General features: G+C 40.9%; 1 protein-coding gene across 5 annotated transcripts in view; it reads right to left on the bottom strand.

Moving 5' to 3' along the window:
• TEX14 (testis expressed 14, intercellular bridge forming factor) overlaps positions 1-13888 on the bottom strand; it is an 86150-nt gene that overhangs the window by 17890 nt on the left and 54372 nt on the right. For 3 of the 5 annotated variants that reach the window (XM_039247338.1, XM_039247341.1, XM_039247340.1), the window contains exons 14-21: positions 12758-12864; positions 10676-10804; positions 10378-10466; positions 8615-8896; positions 7658-7758; positions 5902-6021; positions 4431-4485; positions 2446-2527 (exon numbers count right to left, since the gene is read on the bottom strand). In XM_039247338.1, the coding sequence (XP_039103269.1) occupies positions 2446-2527; positions 4431-4485; positions 5902-6021; positions 7658-7758; positions 8615-8896; positions 10378-10466; positions 10676-10804; positions 12758-12864 (965 nt within the window). The remainder of the gene's footprint in view (positions 1-2445; positions 2528-4430; positions 4486-5901; positions 6022-7657; positions 7759-8614; positions 8897-10377; positions 10467-10675; positions 10805-12757; positions 12865-13888) is intronic. The other 2 variants (XM_039247342.1, XM_039247343.1) reach the window with 1 other exon arrangement.

The following is a 13888-nucleotide window of genomic DNA, read 5'->3' as shown; positions in this document are numbered from 1 at the left end:
TGACAGGAAATTTGCTGGGGATGGAGGCTGGAGCAGAGGGCACAGCAGTGGGCCCTCACCAGCTGTGAGACAACTTTCTACATGGAGCATCAGGTGGGGCCAAGACACTTCTACCAAAAAATGGCCACAAAAGAATACTGAAGACAAACTTGACCTTTTTCTACTTTAACCAATATGTAGGATTCAAATTCAATATCTGCTGAATACAAACTAGAAGCCAGATCCCATGTGAAATCCTTCCATATGTTTTCATATTTTTAATCTTTGCAACAATCCTGAGACCAATGGTACAAAGGAAAGAGCATGGCTTTTGGATTGAGTTATGGCTTTATTAATTCTGTTCACTAGAGTATTTGTTTCTCCTTCCAAGTATACAGTACTTGGAACAGCACTTTTTAGCCCTCATAATTTATATAAATGGCCACCTTACTTGTTTTAACCAGTGAAGTATAGGCGAAAGTGATGTTGAGGTACTTTGGGGCAGAAACCTGAAGGACAGCTCACAACTTGTGTTCTCTCTTTCCTGCTTCAGCAATCAAGGGAGTACAAGGACAGAGTCTCCCTCAGCCTGGATCCTGGACTGAAGGTAATATAGCACTGCACACTCCTGACTGACCCATGATGGACAGGGAGCATGAGCAAAAAATAAATGTTTGCTGTTTTAAGCCACGAAAATCTGGAGGTTGCTTGTTATACAGCATAATCTAGTCTATCCTGACCACTTACTAACCGCTTACTAACTTACAGTTAGCCACTTACTAACTGCGACCTTAGAAAAAAATACTTAAAACTCTCAGAACTTTGCTTTCCTTATTTGCAAAATGGAAATAACAGTCTATACCTCACAGGGCTGTTTCATGAATTAAATTTGAGAAAACTGAGTGCCTGGTATATGGTAGTTACTTAGGAAATACTAGCTGTAATTACTATAGGTAAGGAAATTGAAGCCTAGAGAGAGGGAAAATAAAATGAATGTTATTGTGCCAGGTACTTTACATCTATTATTAGTTTTTTCAATTAAACTTTTTATTTTGAAAAAATAAATAAACTTTTTATTTTGAAGTAACTGTATATTCAATGAAGTTTAAAGAAACATACTTTACCCAAGTTTCCCTGAATGGTAATATCTTGCAAATCTACGGAACAATATCACAACCAAGATACCAACACTGGTACAGTCAAGATACAGAACATTTCAACCACCACAGGGATCCCTTAGGCTGCCCTTTTATAGGCATTTCTACTTCCCTCCTACACCCTACCCCTTCCCTATCCCCTGGAAACCACTCATTTGTTCTTTATTTCTATAATTTTATCATTTCAAGAATGCTATATAAGTGGAATCATATAGTAAATAACTTTGAGGGACCGTGCTTTCCATCTAGCACAATTCTTTGAAGATTTATCTAGGTTGTTAAAGGTATCTCTTTTTTTTTTTTTAAATTTTTTTTTTAATGTTTTATTTATTTCTAGGAGAGAGAGAGAGAGAGACAGTGTGAGCAGGGGAGGGTCAGAGAGAGCGGGAGACACAGAATCCGAAACAGGCTCCAGGCTCTGAGCTGGCAGCCAGCACAGCCCGACGCGGGGCTTGAACCCACGAACCACGAGATCATGACCTAAGCGAAAGTCGGACACTCAACCAACTAAGCCACCCAGGAGCCCCGAAGGTATCTCTTTTTTACTGCTGAGAAGTATTCCACGGTATGGATGTACCAGTCTGTTAAATCATTCACTTGTTAGACAATGTTTGGGTTTCCAGTTTTTGGCTATTACAAATAAAGTTGCTATAAACAGTCACATATGTGGGTTTTTAAAAAAATTTTTAAATGTTTGTTTATTTTTGAGCAATAGAGACAGAGTGCAAGTGCGGGAGGGGCAGAGAGAGAGAGAGAGAGAGAGAGAGAGAGAGAGAGAGACAATCTGAAACAGGCTCCAGGCTCTGAAGTGTCAGCACAGAGCCTGATGCAGGGCTCGAACTTGAGAATGGTGAGATCATGATTGATCTAGGATGAAGTCAGATGCTTAACCAACTGAGCCACCCAGGTGCCCCTCCCAGGTGTTTTTATGTGAACTTAAGTCTTCATTTCTCTGCAATGAATGCCAGGAGTTGTACTACTGCTTTCAATCCCTTTGTCAGCATTCCCTGTAAGGATTCCTATTCCTATTTTATAAACAGGGAAACAAAAAAGAGGAGTTGAGAAACTTAACCAAGGTCATAGGGACAGGAAAGACAGAGTCAGGATCTGAATACAGATAATGACCCCTTTTCATGATCCCTCATAATCTTGCTGAACAAGTCCTAAGAAAGCTAAATCCTCCAAAGCAAATTTTTATAACGCAGTGACAAACATATTTGAAGACAAGCGATATATAAATATAGGGGGTTATTATCATTTAACATTACTTCTGTGAGACTGAAATTGTGAATAAAATACTAGCACATACCTTTGTATAGGTTGGAATTGAGACCTGGTCAAAATCTCAGCATTCCTTCCAAGGCTTTTTCTCATTTGGAACTTTTCTTTGCCTTAAAGAATAAAGTAAATGCATTTTTTTTACTGAATTTTTACCAACTTAGATTATTATTTTCATTCTCTAGAATTTCCCTTAGTCTGGTTCAGAATGAGAAATAATCTGGATAAACAAAGTACTTCCTAATTGGGTTTGGATTGAGTGCTGTAGGAGAGCTTTTTGCTCTGAAAGTTTATTTTCCTTGCTCAGAGGGGGTAACTATATTCTGACACTCAAAATACAATCAAGCCATTTAGTGGCCTTTCAGTTACAACTGCACAGTTATTTCTGGAGACAAATGTTGTTTTGTCTTTTCAGGAAGGCCAACTGACCTGGTTCCTGTCAACAGACACCAGGGGGCGTTGAAACCAAGAACTGTTTGTTCACTAAAGATTCCAAATAGAAAAGACCATTAACCTACCAGAGTGCTAACTGCGCCTCTTGGCCATCAGACTCCACTTAAAGAATGAGGGTGGGGGGCTTGAGTACTAAGGAGCTAATTCAACTATCTTCTGTTCTCCTTTTTTTTTTTTTTTTAAGTTTATTTGAGAGAGAGAGAGCACGCGCGAGCGAGCCAGACAGCATGAGTGGGGGAGGGGCAGAGAGGATGAGAGAGAATTCTGTCTGTGTAGCAAGAGGAAGGGAGTAAGTTCAGAACCCAAGTCCACCCTGCCTGGGTTCAGAATGTTGAGACATGACTGTAGACAGCTACATGGCTCAGTAGATGGGTAACTCTCACTTTAAAACAGACAGTTGCAGGGGCATCTGGGTAGTTCAGTTGATTAAGTGCCCAACTCTTCATTTCGCCTCAGGTCATGCATGACCTCACAGTTCATGGGTGTGAGACTCGCATTGGGCTCCATGATGACAGTGTGGAGCCTGCTTGGAATTCTCGGTCTCCCTTGCTCTCTGTCCCTCCCCCACTTGTGCTTTCTTTCTTCCTCTATCCAAATTAATAGATAAAAAAAATAAACTTTAAAATACACAGTTGTATACCTTAAAAGAGTAAAAGTGTACAATTTTTTTTTTTATTTTTTAATGTTTTATTTATTTCTAGAGGAGAGAGAGAGAGAGAGCGTGAGCAGGGGAGGGTCAGAGAGAGAGGGAGTCTCAGACTGAAACAGGCTCCAGGCTCTGAGCTGGCAGTCAGCACAGAGCCCGACGTGGGGCTCAAACCCACGAACCGCGAGATCATGACCTAAGCGAAAGTCGGACGCTTAACCGACTAAGCCACCCAGGCGCCCCAAAAGTGTACAATTTTTTAAATGTCTGTATCAGAATCAGTGGTTGACTTATATTTTATCTTGTGCCACACCCGGGCTGCTGATCCAAGGTTAATTTCCCATGTAACGGAAAGCAGTTGCTGAGTTATATAGAACCCAAGGCCTCTCGAGGGAAGGATGTTATGTTGACTATGCACTATTGGCTGTTATTAACTCTTTGCCAAGATTCTAAGCAAAGGAAAATGATAGTCAAACTCTGCCTTCTCTGTGGAGAAAGACATGAAAAGCTAGTTCTAGTTTTCGTTGTGTCAATAACCAGTTGACACACCAGCCTGGGCCAATTCCTCAGGTCAGCTCAGTGAAGATAACCAAGCACCTGCTTTGTGCCATAAAGGGGCCAGAAATCTAATGAAAGGCTAGAGAGGGAGGAAAAAAGCAGGAGCAGTGCAGCAACCACTAAATGTATGCTGTAAGGATGCAAGGGAAGTACAGATAACATGATATGTGGATGTCATGAGGCTGGTGAGGGGCAGGAGATTCATTCTAATAAGGAGAAATCACTGAGCCTAGGTTTCCTCATCTGTAAAATCAAAGGCCTGGCGGAGGTTATCTCTAAGGACTGTTCCAGCTTTAAAGATCTGTCATCCAACAGAAACTAAAGGGGATGAAAAGGAATCTGCCTTAAGAGCTTATTACCAGAGTCTTGAGGTTGGGCAAATGCATCTTGTATTCCTTCTATGGGACTTGAGGTCTACAAAAGAATAAAAGAGCAATGAAAGAAGGGTCACTGGAGGCCATCATATCATGAAAAGGTAGAGGGAGAATTTCTTGATGTTCTTAAACCTTGAAACTCTTCCTAAGGTTCTGCATTTTTTATAGAAAAAGAATAAACCTGCTTTGAAGACATGAAGTGCTCATTTGTACTTTATGTCCCTCCTCAACAACAAGCTCTGTCCTGCCCCCCACTGTGAGGAGGAATTGTGTGACTTCCCCTTCTTTATATTATCATACTACCCCCTCCACTCCCCAACCTTCCCACAAAGACGTTTTGATTCCTAGGACCTTTATCAGAAAGGCCAAAGAAGGTTGGAAAAATGGCCCAGACTGCAAAGCTACTTTCTGGGGGTGAGAAGTAAGAACACTGGTTCCTTTGAGAGGAGACGGTGACTGGGAAGAAGCCCACAGGGTCTTCTGGAGGACCCATAATGTTCTGCTTCTTGATCTAGGTGGTTACATGAATATGCTCAAGTCTGGGAAAGTCCATGGGCTATACACGTAAGAGTCGTGTACTTTCCTCTATGTTACGCTTTATATGTATACGTATACGTAATATGTGTGTGTGTACTTTATATCTTTTTATTAAAGATTTTCTTAACATACCAGTCTGCTCATATTAAAAGCAAAAACAGCTGAAGGATTAATAATGGAAAACTGCTCTGAGTTATCAGAAGTGCAGAAGAGTGGAAATTGACGCTTTTGTTGCATCACTGAATTCTTGCCAGTCAAATATTATGTTTGAGATATACAATCCTCTCTTTCCTCTACCCCACCTTCCAGTTTGGTAAAAGATCCAAAAAAGGTGGTAGGTCAGTAGGAAGGTGAGGTAGAAATTATATAAATAAATAAATAAATAAATAAGTAAATAAAATGTAAGGAAGCTTCAGTTTATAAATGAAAATACTCTGTACAAATAGGTGCTTGCAAAAGCTGGGCAGGTCCCCAAAAAAGCCCCGTGCACTGTACAGTCCCACGTAAATGCTGAGCCCTGGTTTCCATCCTGGCTCTCCTGTCACTGAAGTTCGGCAGGCCAGGGCTAATTCCCTACATGTGTGCATCACTGCTTCTTCACACAGAGGAATAACAGCAGGCCTTCTTCTCTTCCCCACAGGAAGGATATGTGAATTAGGTAACATAAAGAAAAGTGTTTTGAAAAAAAGTACAAAGTGCTCTATAAATATAGGAACCACGTTTTGGGAGAAACCACATATGACTTTTCATTCTCAAAAATCGTATTTTTCAGATGTCTCTTCAAAATACATGCAAACACTAAGTCAACTTTTATGTGTAAATTTTATGTGTAAGCTATTTTTCTCAATAAAAATAATTTAAAAGGAATAAGGCAATAGAGAAAGCTGAAAAGTACTTTACCCTAAACTGTGGTTTTTACCTCTAGAGCTAAGTTTTCTTGAGCAGTTGAGGAATAAAAATATTCATAGTCTGGAGTTAAAAATTCATCTGTTACATCCTCCGAAGACTCTGGTGAACAAGTTGATTGCATGGACTGATCCTATTAATAATGTAGGAAATAATTTTTAGGCTGGTGTTCATTGTAAACAAATCCTTTTGTAGCTGGATGCAGTGTTAATAACGGGGTTATCTAAAATCACTTGGAGTTGCCCCACTCCCCCGCCTGCTTGCACACTTGCCTTTGCCCTCCTTCCCCACAGTGAGCTGTGAACCCCCTGCAGCAAGTGAGGCAAATGACAATCCTGAGACTCATCACCCTCATCTGCACAATGGAGGGGGAAGGAGTTAGGTGACCTTTCTGTTCTGAAATTCTAAGAAAGGTCCTAGACAACTCAAGCTGGCACTGAGTTTGAACACCCACAGACGCAGTCTGTGTGCTGGCATCATCTTCCAGATGAGGAAGCTGAGGATGCTCAGAACTGAGGAGTCCTGTGGGTGCTACAGTTTAAAAGTGAAGGAGTATGATGTTAAAAACAGCAATGCAATCTCAATAATAAAAATAAAACTTGAAAATTCAAAAGTAACAGCTATTTCTTCAGCATCTCCATTCCACCCCTTCCTTTTCTGCTTATTTCTCCGTGTTCAGGCCCTGATCACCACATGCAACTAGCTAGCTTTCCACACCTCCAGTGTTCCCTTTGCAGAGGTTTTATGATTTATTTCCTTAGATGCTATTTCTGCCACATGCTTCCTCTTCCTGCACACTTGGCAGCTGCTCCCCTTTACCTCTAGTATCAGACTGAAACTCCGGACAAACCTGGCTTCACATGCCCCGCCCACTTCCTTGACAGACCTGCTACTCCAGCCAAGCCAGTATGCTTCACACAGCCTATCCTTCCCGTCCCCATGTGAGAAAAAGAATAAATTGTCCCAAACTGTCCTCGCGAGTGGTTTGTGTGCCATGATTAAATAGTATGTTCTTTGAAAGATCTCAAATGTTATCACAATTTTATTTTTATATTATTTCATTTTTCAGTTACTGTTTATATTCCTTAAGTGATTATGTCCTCATATCGTGACATACACATATATACATATGACACATATATATACATCCACACATATCTACACACATCCATATGTGTATATATATATATATAATGACACTGGTTGCTTAGACTGGCTGCGCTGTGGCCCCATTACATGCTTCAGGGATGTGTTAACAACCCCTCCACCAGCAGGGCTGCAACCTCAGGCACAGATCCTGCTGAGGTGCAGCTGTCAGGCAGGAACACATTCCTTCCACTGAGAGCTGAACTTGGGTCTGAGAGGACACACTAGGTGAAGAAAGCCCTCTCATCACAACCCTGGCCTTGCTCTTTCTACTCCAATTGGACCTCAGTCACCTCCCAGGCCATGAACTTTGATACCTGACCTCACACTGTGCTTCCAGAGTTTGTCTTATATGCCCAGCTAGACAGAAAGCTTAAGAGTTTCCTGAATCTGACATTTGTCTGTGTTCCAACCAAACCCCAAAACATATAATGCTTTGAGCTGAACTGACTCAAACAGTATTTAGGCAGGGTGGAAAGACTTTTTCATTCATGTGAAGCACATACTCCAACAAAAACGAACTACTACAGATATTATTTCAATATCGTAATACATAACAACAACTCAGTTCTACTTCATTAGGTCCTTGGGTTCAACCTGGCTCTGCAGGCCATATTACTTACACTGTAAGATTTCTCAATGACCACAGACACATCAGAACTTGCTTGAAAGACTTCACTATGCTCTGGGTGTTCATTTTTTCTGGGCGACAGGTGGCTGATGCCTAATGATTATAACACAACCAAGGCCATGGTCATTCCATGATATTCAGATGGCATGGAAGGGGAGAGGAGTGGGGTGAGAGAAGAGATCTGTGAATATTCTGCCAAGGAGGGCCATGTCCCATATTTCGGGTTCAGTCCAGAAAGTGGAGACTGTTAGTCTGGCCCTAACACGTTGTCCTGTGTCATCAGTCTTTTGGCTTATCTATTCAAGAGGGATGCTTGACAAGGAGCAGATTCTAAATACCAAAAGACCTCAAACCAGTAGATTTTCTACCTAAGATAAGTGATAATTTTAGATGTATCTTTCTTTGATTTATAAACAACTATGAAATAATATTCCATGCCCTGATTGCAAGCAAATTACCAGGCAGAAATACACAGCCTTCAGTTTTAACCTGCAAATCTACAAAGTGATGACAACCGACGCCATTTGTCTCTAGGTTCTTCTGGCACAGAATCTCTAGGAGCCAGTGAAGTTTTTCTGGCTGAAAATGCAATGCAAAGAAATGAGCAGTAGGAAATGGCCATCTATTACTGGACTCAGGTGAAAAAGGTTCAATTCCTTGCCAGGTTAGAGCCAGGAACAGGGTGATTGTGTAGAGATTATTTTTCTCCCTTTGAGCAAATGATCTGCTCCAGTAACAGAAAAACTCATGAATCTCTGGATTTTCTTTACCTACAGGAAGGACAATGGAATCAAAAGGGTATGCTGTTTTCCCCTGGAATTCAGCACTCCCAGAGAGATGAGAAAGGGGAGAAGACCAAGCAAAGGAAATATTCCAGGAGGCTTACTTTTATTTGAGAGCTAATAACTTGACAGAGCTCGCTCATCCCAATTCCTCCAACTATACTCACCATTGAAGCTTTGAGGTCCAGGCTGTCTGCCATGTTGGTCACTGTCACAGTCACTGTTACCCATTTTGTCACATTTGCCATTTTCCCCTGGATCATAATTTTTCCTGGGATACTCGACAGTGCACTGCCAGCCCACTCCCTCAGGGTCTCCAGGCGGGAGCTGCAGCAGGGAATCAGGTTCATCTTTAGCCTCATCCTCTAAAGTCGCACTACTCTGAGGATGCCATGGTGGTACTGCCAGCTGCCCAGTGGCTGCTCTCTCTGCCATTTCTTTCACCTCCACTGGACAAAGAGAAAGCAGCATTTAAAACAGAACTGTGAACATTGGAAACAAAAGCTCTTGCTCCTTGAAGAGCTACATAATACTTTTAAAGTTCATATTATCACAATAATTGCCTTTTAGGATTGCATCATCTTTAGCTTGCCCTTTTTGGCTTGAAGGAGAGGAGAGAAAAGAAGTGATAAGAGGGAAGGACAGAATTTTAGTTAATTTCTGAATTCTGGAGTGGAAGGTAGCAGAAAACTTGGTAGACAGAACTTCCTGCTGTGAAGATTTTACAAGAAAATAACATCTGCAGCCTGAAGAGACTAGTGGAAAGGACTCAATTTGAGTTTAGCCCCCCTGGACTACGTTGAGTTCATATTTTGGGAGTGTATATATGTATGAGCATGCTTATATGCATGTGTCTTCATTCCAAATGTCCTATACCTTTGCTAATGTAATTTAACATTACTATTAAAATATATAAACACTATATCCTTTTAAAGCTTACAAGATAAGGGGCGCCTGGGTGGCTCAGTCGGTTAAGCATTCGACTTCGGCTCAGGTCATGATGTCACCGTTTGTGGATTCAAGCCCCGCGTCAGGGTCTGTGCTGACAGCTCAGAGCCTGGAGCCTGTTTCAGATTCTGTGTCTTCCTCTCTCTCTGACCCTCCCCTGCTCATGCTGTCTCTCTCTCTCAGAAATAAATAAAACATTAAAATAATTTTTTAAAAAGAGCTTAAAAAGATAAAACTGATACAAAAGGAAAATGCCCACAAGATATGTGAAAGTGACACTGCATGTTCTCTACTTTCATAATGAACTTTATATATTAAATTTCTATATCATGTATTGTTTTTGCTATACTTATTATGTAATATGGATCAATATATATAATGGAAATATTTCCTATAAAGTCTAGAAATAAAAAAAGCTTTTTTGAGAAAAAAAATCACTGAACAAGACAGTATACACAGTGGTGGACTTGATCATCTCTTTTCTTTGGACTAATAACAGAAAATATGTTCATTTAAACAATGTTAAAAGACCCATCTTAATAAAAGCTTATCTTTCCTGACTAGGTGGTAGGAAAAAAAAAGAAAAAAGTATTTCCTTTCTGCAATTTATAGTCAGAAAGATCTTGCTTTTGTTTTTTTAATGTGTGTTTTAAAGTTTGTTTATTTATTTTGAGAGAGAATGAGAGAGAGGGAGAGCAGCAGAGAGAGAGAGAAAGCTCCAAGCAGTCGGCGTGGAGTCCGAAAGGGCTTGAACTTACAAACTGTGAAATCATGACCTGAGCCCAAATCTAGTCAGACACTTAACCAACAGAGCCACCCAGGCACTGCAGAAAGACCTTGCTTTTAAACTGGAATGATCCAACAGAAGAAAAGAATGTGGGAGGCTAGTGCAATACAGGCTGTGTACTTAGAGATAACAACCAGGATAGAAATATACTTTAAATTTCATTTTACCCAACAGAAATTACGACGTTTCACTCACGTTTCCATTTTAAGAGTACCTCTCCATCATCTTCATTATTTCTTAACTTTGCTTTACAGATTTCAGAAGATACAGATTCCATACTGATCCTAAATTATATAAAGTGGGGGTAAGGGGAACAGGGTGGACAAAAATATACTAGTTTGCTCAAGCTCCTGACACAACCCTGAGCCCTCCAGCGCTAGCCCACCTAGAGTACCGCGCCCTCTACTCAGAGCCATTCCTGGGGTTGCACTGACTCCTACCTGCCACCAGAGAGCGCCAGACTCCCCAATGTTCAGACTGCAAGACTTCTTACCTCGTAGAGGCCTGGCCAGGGCTGGATGATGACAACAGAGGTCCCTTCAGGTGGCTTGGCACAGGCAAAAGTGCACTAGTAAGCTGAGTCAACTTGGTTTGGGCACTGGTCTCTTCAGACCTTCCCTGACTAAGAAATGAAAGGACTGGGTTAGAAGACCTCTAAGGTTTTTCTCAGTTTCCAAATTCAAATTTCATGATTCTAAAAGTACTCTTGAAAATTTTTCAGAGGTAGAAGAAACCCAACTTCACCGAACAGACGTCTCGTCCCTGAGCTGTTGCAGAGCTCCCCACCCCAACAATGCCACAGAACACAGGTGATGGTTCAGTAACTGTTCCTACCCTTTGAGCAGAATTTTTTCATAACAGGCCCACCTGCATATCAGTGATAGCACAATAACTAACATTTGTAAACAAGTTCTTAAGGCACCAGGGAGCCTGAAGAACATTCAGAGATCTTTGGCTTAGTTTCACTGAGTTCTAGACACTACCCACCACTAACTAGCTGCCTGCCTTTGGCATACTTCAGTCTCCCTGGACAAAGTTTTCCTCATCTGAAAAACAAGGGAGTCTTTTTTCCTCTACATATCCATGATTATATATGTATCTTACCATCTATTAAACCAACTCTTTGAAAATGTGTGACGTGTGGCATATATATGAATTCTTTGTTATCTTGAATGCCCTACTTCCTCGCTGGACCAGAAAGCAGAGAGACTGAATTGGAAAGGTCAGATCTGATTGGCTTCTTTAAAGAGCAATTTGACAGCAGCTATCAAGTATCTTTACAATGTTTAAACCCTTTCACCTAGTAAAGTCTGTGTCTGGCAATTCGTTAAGGATGTAATTCCGAAGGGCAGAAACAGTTGCACTGACACATCACTGTGGCCCTATGCAAAATGGACAAAAGAATCACACAACCTAAAATTCAACAAGGGGGGAATCCAACAATGTTGAGCTCACAGGAGGTTTTTTAGTAATGTGGGATAATGCTCTTTTTCTAATGTAAGAGGAAAAATCAGGATATAAAAGTACCTATATATGTTTATATATAATTATAATTTTATATCTTTTTTTTAAAAAACATAAAAAGATTAGGTGGATTGGCAGTAAAATGTCAAACTTTCTTTGGTCTGTCTTTGTTCTTTTGGGGGAACATGGTGAATGGGGGTAGGGGAGGCCGCAACTATGGCTTTGCTTTATCATCTAATGTCTATACTGTCACCACACCTGCTTCTCTCAATGATGTGAGCTCTAACCCCTTTGGTGCCAGTTAGTTGGTTCTCCAGTAATTCCCTTTGTGAAGGTAATATACACTGAACTAAAAGGTCTGGGCATTCTCTTTGATTCTCTCTTAGCAAACATATTTACCAACGTGAAAGGAACAGCAAACGCTTGTCGCTAGTCTCAGTCAACACTGGGAGAGAAACAAAAAGTTACCTCTTTCCAGGAGAACTGACTTCAAAGCCATGGATTAAAGTAACTTAACCACAGAAAAGAAAAAATGAAATTGAAATTGATGGACTAGTCTATTCTGAAACACTCTTATTGAATAAATGCTCCTATGCAAAATAAAATTTGTTTTACCTAAGTTCTTAAAAACTCAGTGTACACATATGCTCTCCTTCCTGTGATTTGTGCTGAAGTCAATTCATTTCATTGATTTGGCTGGAAATCGAAGGCTGCATGGTAACAGTTTTATTGTTCAACCCTGGCTCCAACATCAGGGATGCTTATTTTGAACAACCCTAGTTTCCAAATGTTTCGTTTCTGGAGCACAGACAAACGGGATACCTGGCATCTCTTTTGATAAGAAAAACAATCTGGGCAGCTGTGGAAAGGCAAGGTGCTTTTTGATAAATGATGAGTTCTGTGTGATTAACCTGCCAGCTCCTTTACCTTTGATGTTTTCTCCTACAAGTTTCTGTTATATAGCTCCTTCCGCTCACTCGAAGGAGAAAACCTGCCGAGATCTGTTTCTGTGTTACTATTCTTCATCACTCATTGTCTCTTTGTGACAAGACACATGAAGATCAGTGGCCCTGGGGTCACATGGGAGACTAAGAACAAAACGTTAACCCACCTGCTGGTATTTGGGCTCCTGTTTCTTTCCAAACTGTGCTTGGCTCCTTGAGAGGGCTGCAATGGTTCACTTGCATTCTGTTTTCCAGGCCCACAAAAAGGTGGCAGCTGAAAAAGAGTAAACAGGTTTCAGTGCTTTCACAAAGGAATTCCTCTTCCCTTCATGCTCACATTCTATTTTTCAAGCCATTCTTGCTAAATGTGCAGAAATAACCAGACTTACTAAGATGATTTCCCTTTGCATGTTTCATATCTAGTTAACTCACCTCTTTGCTAGAGGTCTTTACATAGAGATGTTGGCCCCCAGGAATCCAGTCTAGACTAGGAGCAAGTGAAGAATGAGCAGACAAAACAGACATCAAAAATTCCAAAACTTTCCCCTTTGTGGCAGGAACCTGGGGCCCTGGGTTATGTCTAATCCTTCCTAAGAATAACCTAAGGGAGTCTTGTGCTTCAGTTTCCTCATCCATAAAACAGGGGAAATATTATCTATCTGAATCCACCAATGGGGATGCTATGAAAATAAAACACAATAAAATAAAAGCTACAATACCTTGGAAATAGAAGGAAATTAAATCACAGGTGCCTGTATAGCTCAGTAGGTGGAGCATCTAACTCCGGTCATGATCTCAGTGTCGTGGGATTCAGCCCTGCTTCAGGCTCTGCATGGAGCCCACTTAAGATTCTCTATGTCTGTCTATCTGTCTCTCTCCCGCTGCCCTTCTTCCCAGCTCATTCTCTCTCTCTTAAAAGAAAAAAAAAAGTAAATTAAAGCCTATTTTATTTTATCCCAAAGAGAGAATATTTTTGGATCTGTTAATTCCAATTTTAACAAACTTAGTTCACTGTATTTCCTAACCTTCAGCAAATGAAGACAACAAATGTGGTATGCTGGGATGGCAGCAAGATGCCTAAAAGTGAGAGGATGCATGAAAATGATCATAAGGTCCCTAAAGTATGAGCTCCAGAGGCCTTTGTGTGGGGGCAAAGATCTCTTAGCAAGGGCTAAGAGCAACAACTTTATCATGGAGCATCAAATAATAGGTGTTCTGAAAAATATCATGGTCACCAAGGAAAGATTAGAATATATTGAGGGGACGCCTGGGTGGCTTAGTCGGTTAAGCGTCCGACT

Source organism: Hyaena hyaena, unplaced genomic scaffold, assembly GCF_003009895.1.
Source record: "Hyaena hyaena isolate Hyena2069 unplaced genomic scaffold, ASM300989v1 scaffold_298, whole genome shotgun sequence".
Taxonomy (NCBI): Eukaryota; Metazoa; Chordata; class Mammalia; order Carnivora; family Hyaenidae; genus Hyaena; species Hyaena hyaena.
The sequence above is the reverse complement of the archived record's forward strand: the minus strand, read 5'-3'. Positions and strand labels throughout refer to the sequence as shown.